Source organism: Nothoprocta perdicaria, unplaced genomic scaffold, assembly GCF_003342845.1.
Source record: "Nothoprocta perdicaria isolate Ctin4 unplaced genomic scaffold, notPer1 scaffold_336, whole genome shotgun sequence".
NCBI classification, from domain to species: domain Eukaryota; kingdom Metazoa; phylum Chordata; class Aves; order Tinamiformes; family Tinamidae; genus Nothoprocta; species Nothoprocta perdicaria.
The window spans coordinates 2,542-8,149 of NW_020455573.1; the positions used below are offsets into that span (position 1 = coordinate 2,542).

At 71.9% G+C, this 5,608-nt stretch overlaps 1 protein-coding gene across 1 annotated transcript in view; it reads right to left on the reverse strand.

Moving 5' to 3' along the window:
• FAM171A2 (family with sequence similarity 171 member A2) overlaps positions 1 to 4,036 on the reverse strand; it is a 4,479-nt gene extending 443 nt beyond the window's left edge. Inside the window, exons 1-7 of the mRNA XM_026043692.1 lie at positions 3,655 to 4,036; positions 2,529 to 2,621; positions 2,315 to 2,473; positions 2,066 to 2,242; positions 1,836 to 1,952; positions 1,585 to 1,711; positions 3 to 1,196 (exon numbers count right to left, since the gene is read on the reverse strand). Of these exons, the coding sequence (XP_025899477.1) occupies positions 3 to 1,196; positions 1,585 to 1,711; positions 1,836 to 1,952; positions 2,066 to 2,242; positions 2,315 to 2,473; positions 2,529 to 2,621; positions 3,655 to 4,036 (2,249 nt within the window). The remainder of the gene's footprint in view (positions 1 to 2; positions 1,197 to 1,584; positions 1,712 to 1,835; positions 1,953 to 2,065; positions 2,243 to 2,314; positions 2,474 to 2,528; positions 2,622 to 3,654) is intronic.
• Between the last annotated feature and the right edge of the window lie 1,572 nt (positions 4,037 to 5,608).

A 5,608-nucleotide genomic window follows, 5' to 3' on the forward strand; every position in this document is an offset into this window, starting at 1 on the left:
GCTCCTCCTTGGGCCGCCGCCGCGGCTTGGCGTCGCCGGCGCCGTCGGGGCCGCCGTGGCTCCTGTCCCCGCCCTGCAGGTCGATGTAGGAGTGGCGCACCTGCGAGGAGCGCCCGTCGAGGGACACGAACCAGGCGCGCGGGTGCGGCTTGACGCCCAGCTCCAGCAGCTTCTTCTCGGTGAGCGCCTGCAGCTCGCCGTTGAGCTGCGCCATGGTGGACTCGTTGAAGAGCACGGGGATGGTGACGGAGCCGCTGACCGAGGCGCCGTGCGGGCCCCAGCCGGCCCCCTCGCCCTCCTCGCCCGCGCCGAACGCCTGCGGTGCCAGCGGGAAGGCCGGCGGCAGCAGTGGCCGCTGCGGCTCGGGCGCCCCGAAGACGGGCGCCGCGTTGGGCCCCGGCGGGCCCTCCAGCTCGGGCGGCCCCTCGGGCGGCCCCGCGCCGGCCGGCGCCTCACCCGCGCCGTAGTCGGCCGCCAGGCGCATGTAGTGCGCCGGGATGACCAGGGTGGGCATGACGTTCCTGTAGACGTCCTCCTTGACGTGGTCGATGGCGCCGCAGAAGATGAGCTGCCCGGGCTGGCTCAGCGATGTGGGCCGCGCCAGCTGCTCCACCGACTGCGAGAGCAGGAACTCGGCCGCCTTGGGCTCCCCTTTGGGCCCCCCGTAGTGCTCGAAGGGGGGAGGCAGCGGCGGCGGCGAGGGCGGCTCCTGCGCGTAGGAGCCCTCGGGCCGCGGGTGCTTGCGGGCGGCCGCGCCGCGCTCCTCCACRCGCTGGTGCGGGTAGCTCCGCTTGTAGTCGTCCAGCAAGGGCGGCTCGCCCGGCCCTGGGCCGTCCACGGAGCGCGTGGCCTTGAGGCCRAAGGGCTCGCCCGGGCGCCCGTAGTCCTCCTTGGGGGCGCCGCCGCGGTGGCTCAGGGTGTCCGTGGGCGTCTTGGGGACGCCGCGCATCTTGGGCGCTGACACCTGCTTGAAGAACTCGTCGCGGGAGCTCTCGAACTCGCGCGAGGCCGAGAAGGCCGACTTGAGCATGGGCGTGTGCACGTCCGTGTCGCCGCCGGACGACGCCGTCTCCAGGTGGCTGCTGCAGATGAGGTTGATCTGCGACATGGACGTGGCCTGGTCCTTCTTGGAGGCGTCCAGGGTGCCTGAGACCTGCAGCTTGCGGTGCTGCTGCCGGGGCTTCAGACACCTCCTCCTGGAGAGGAAGGAGGACAAGGCAGTGTCACCGCGGGATGGTGCCACCTCCAGCACGGCCCTGTGACCTCTGCAAGCCCTGAGACTCGGTGGCACTGGGATGGGTGCCAGGGGCGTGCCAGGAGGGCAGCAGCACCCATAGTTGGTGACAGGATCACCAGGGTGTATCAGGAGGGCAATAGCACCTATAGCCAGCAATAGGGTGCCCCGGGGAGGGCCAAGTGCACAATGTCCCTTACAGGCATCAATAGGGTGCCCAGGGGGTGCCAGGTGGGCAATGTCCCCTATATCCAGCAACAGGGTGCCCAGGGGGTGCCAAGTGCACAATGTCCCGTATAGGTAGCAATAGGGTGTCCGGGGGGTGCCAGGTGGGCAGGGAGGGTGCTCACCTGCAGTAGTAGATGAGCAGGCAGAGCAGGATGAGGACGAGCAGGGCCAGGGCGCCCAGGATGGTGAGCAGGAAGATGGTGTGGTACGTGGTGATGTCCTTCATGCCCGCAGCCATCGCCACCAGCCCTGCCGTGGGGGTGCCGCGTGAGACCCAGTGCCTGTCCCCTGCCCCTGTCCCCTCGGGGTGCCCAGGCCAGGGGACAGAGATGCAGGAGGGCAGCAGGCCCGGGGTGCCCTGGGGCAGCCCTACCTGTGTTGGCAGAGGGCAGAGCCGCTGCCCAGTAGCCCAGCTGGGGGGAGACGAAGGTCCAGTAGAGCTGCCGCCCCTCCTTGCGGATCAAGCCCGTCCCGTTGCGGACCCACAAGCCTGCAGAGGGGCAGCCGCCGTCACCGTGGCCTCCTCCGGGCTGCGACCGCCGCCAAAGCCGCTCCCGCGCGGGGCACGGGCACACGGGCGCGTCCCGCCGAGGGCCCGCTCACCGCTCTTGCCGTCGAAGCGCCACGCCGGCACGCTGGTGGCCACCATGGCGCCGCTGTCGGGGGGCAGCGGGATGGAGAGGTGGACGGGGCCCGAGAGCTGCACCTCGGTGCCGTTGCCCGTGAAGAGGTGCACACTGACGGCGGCGACGGGCGCCAGCTCCAGCCACGAGGCGTTGGCTGCGGGGAGCAAGCGGGTGAGCRCGCCGGCGCGTGCCCAGCGCCCGCGGGGCCCTGCCCGCCGCCGCGTACCGCTGCCGTTGCGCTCGGCGCCCAGGAAGCAGGGGAAGGCGCGCAGGTCGGCGTCGGCCGTGGCGGCCGTCAGCGAGGCGGCGAGCTGGCTGTACGTGGAGCTGCGGGGCAGGCGCGCCGCCTTGCGCTGGAACTGCACCCAGGGCTGCCCGCGGGCTCCTGCGGGCGAGAGCGCGGGGCCGCCCGCGCCGCCCCGCCGGCCCCGGCCACTCACCTGGGGAGCCCAGCAGGATCTGCACCAGGTCCTCGTAGAGGATGAGGGTGGCCGGGCGCTCGGGGAGCAGGTAGAGGCTGACGGAGGCGTAAACTGCGGAGCGGGGGACACGGAGACATGCGGTGCAACCCCTCGCGTCCCCCCCGCCCGGTGTCCCAGCCCTGTTTCCAGCAGGGACATGGAGGAGCAAGAGGAGGCGGAATGGGGCCTGATGGGCATGGGGCACCTGCAGCCGCTTCAAGCAGGGGCCTGGGTGCACTGGGGGGACAGCAGGAGGTGGGGGGTGTCCCCCCGCCCAGCTTCAGCTTCCCGCAGCAGTGCCCAAAATAGCCCCAAATAGCRTTTGGGGAGGGGATAAAGCAGAGTCGCAACTGCAGGCGGGGATGGGGATGGCGACACGGGGCTGGCAGGGCCTGGGACACCCCATGTGCCACCCAAACCTTGTGCGCCCGCCTGTCTCCAGCGCTGCCTCGCTCCTGCGCGGCCCTCGGTGGCAGTGCCAGTGCCCGCAGCAAGGTCGCCCACATCGACCCCGTCCCTCCCGCCGTCGCGCGGGCCCAAGGGCTGGCGCCGAGCCCAGGGTGCCCCCCCGTCCCCCGTGGGGCTGGGGAGGGCTGAAGGGCCAAGCGCTGGCACTGGGACAGGGCTCTGCCCGCCCCGTCCCCAGTGCCATGTCAGCCCCCCCGCCCCGCTCCCCCCAAGAACAGGTGGCTCCCCCCTAAATCGGCCTCAAGGCAGCACCCAGACACCCGCTCTGTAACAGGTCACCCCGAAAGGCCCTCGCACCCCCCGGAAAAGGGCTCAGGGGACCTCAGGGAATCAGGACCCCCACGATGGGATGGAGACCCACCTAAGGGACTGAGGACCCCAGGAAGGCTTGGAGACTCCAGAAGGGTTCCAAGGCCCCCCCGGAAAGGACTGTGGCCCCTCCGCAAGAGCAATAAATGAACTGGGGTCCCCGGTGTCCCCGATCCCATAGAGAAATAGGGGTCCCATGAAGGCTCAGAGCCCCAGCGAGGACTCAGGACCCCCCGCTCAGGAAGAGCTTAGGGCCCCGGCAGGGCACCGGGGACACCCATAAGGAGCCCCCCAGGACAGGCCAGCACGGGGGGCGCGGGTGACTCACGCGGCAGCTTGGTGACGCGCCAGGGCACGGAGGCGGTGACGTAGCCGCGGCGGGCGGCCGTGACGAGCACCCAGGTGCCCAGGCGGTAGGTGACGGGCACGACGCCGGCGCCCTCATGGTCGGTGGTGCCGGTGGCCAGGGAGCTGCGGTTGCCAAAGACCTCGAGGGTGGCCTGGGCCAGCGGGGCCAGCGCGCCGCTCTCGTACACCTGCACCTTGAGCAGCACCTCTGCGGGAGCGGGGACACGGCGTCGGCACCGGCACCGGCACCGGCACCGCTGCGCAGTGCCCGGCCTGGCTGCGGGGACACGGCACCGCACCGCGCGCCCGCCGCGGGGACACGGGCACACAGCGCGGCCAACACCTTGCGATGGTGCCAGCATCCCGGGGCACGGTGGGTGTCATCCCAGCAGCATGATGGCCATCGTCCCAGTGGGACTGTTGGCACCATCCCGGCAGGATGCTTGGCACCAGCCCACAGGTCATGGGCACCGTCCCRGGGTGGGGGACATCGTCCCGGGGGRATGGTGGGTGTGATCCCAGCAGGACGATGAGCATTGTCCCAGTGGGATCCCTGCCATCATGCCGGCGGGATGTGTGGCACCAGCCCACAGATCCTGGGCACCGTCCCAGCAGGTCGCSGGCACCAGCTCGGAGGGGTGTCGGCACCACCCAGCCGGACACAGGTGCCATCCCAGTGGGATCCCCCCCAGCAGGGTGACAGGCACCTTCCCTGGGGGAAGGGGATATTGCACCCTGACACCCACGATGACGGCAGCACCCACTGGGGAAGCAGCCCTGGAGAGRACACTGGTGTCCCCCCCACGCCGCGAATTTGGGGGTGTCCCCCTGCTCCCACGTGTGGCAGTGTCAGGCGGGTGGTGGGGCCACGTGCTGGCAGGGGGGTGAGGAGCAGGGCCCGGCGCGGCGGCCCCCCCTCCCCGCGCGCGGCCCGCGCGGAGCCGCAGCCCTTGGCAGCCGGCCCGGCGGCTCCGGCGCCGTCGCCCAGGCAACGACCTGGATCATCCCGCCGGGCCCGCGGGCGCCTTCGGGCCCCCCCGGCCGCGTCCTGCCCCCCGGGGMGGCATCGGGGCGCAGGGCTCCCCCAACCTGGCACCCAGCCCTGGATGACTGGGCCCTGCCCCAGCACCCCGGCTGGCAGTGCCCACCCACAGCAACGGGACACCCCAAAACCACCTTCCCCCCAAATCAGTGCAGGGTCCCCCCCCAGCCCAGATGTTGGAATCCAGGAATCTCCCGCAGCTGCTGGGGAGGGTCCCTCTTGGGAGGGGGGCTGCCCGGGCCCCCCCACATTCCCGGAACAGCCGGCACCGGGTGGGAATGTCCCACGGCCACGGCGTGCCGGGCGCCCGCAGCTGCCGGGGGGACAGCTGGCACCGCCTGCCGTCCCCCTCGCCCCGGCCACCCCGTGTCCCCAGGGAGGCAGCGCGGCGCGGTGGGGACAGCACCACAAGTGCCATGCCAGGCAGCGGCAGCTCCAAGGGCACCGGACACGCAGCTGGCGGCAGCCCCTGGCACCTCATTGCCGCCCCATTGCCCTGAGCGGGGTCCCCCGCTGTGCCCACGGCCACGGCTGGCACAGGGGGCACAACCGCAGGTGGCTCCAAGCAAAGAAGCTCGGGGGTTAGGGGTGCCCGGACCCACACCGGCGGCGGCGCCTTCGCGGGTGTCACCGGGCACATGGGTGGCAGCCCCTGCCAGGGGTGGCAACAGGAGCGGGTGGAGGTGGCGGCTGCAGGCAGGACCCTGCCCAGGACCCCCGGCACTGCCCAGCACCCCCACCCAGAYGCCTCCCCATGCCCTGGGCATTGGGGTCCCCACAGGGTCCTGGAGCCCCCACCCGAGCCCACTGAAGGGACAGGGAAAGGGGGTGCCCGGTCTGTCCAGGGTGTGTGTGAGTGGGGGGGGAACCGGGGACAGACCGGGGGTCACAG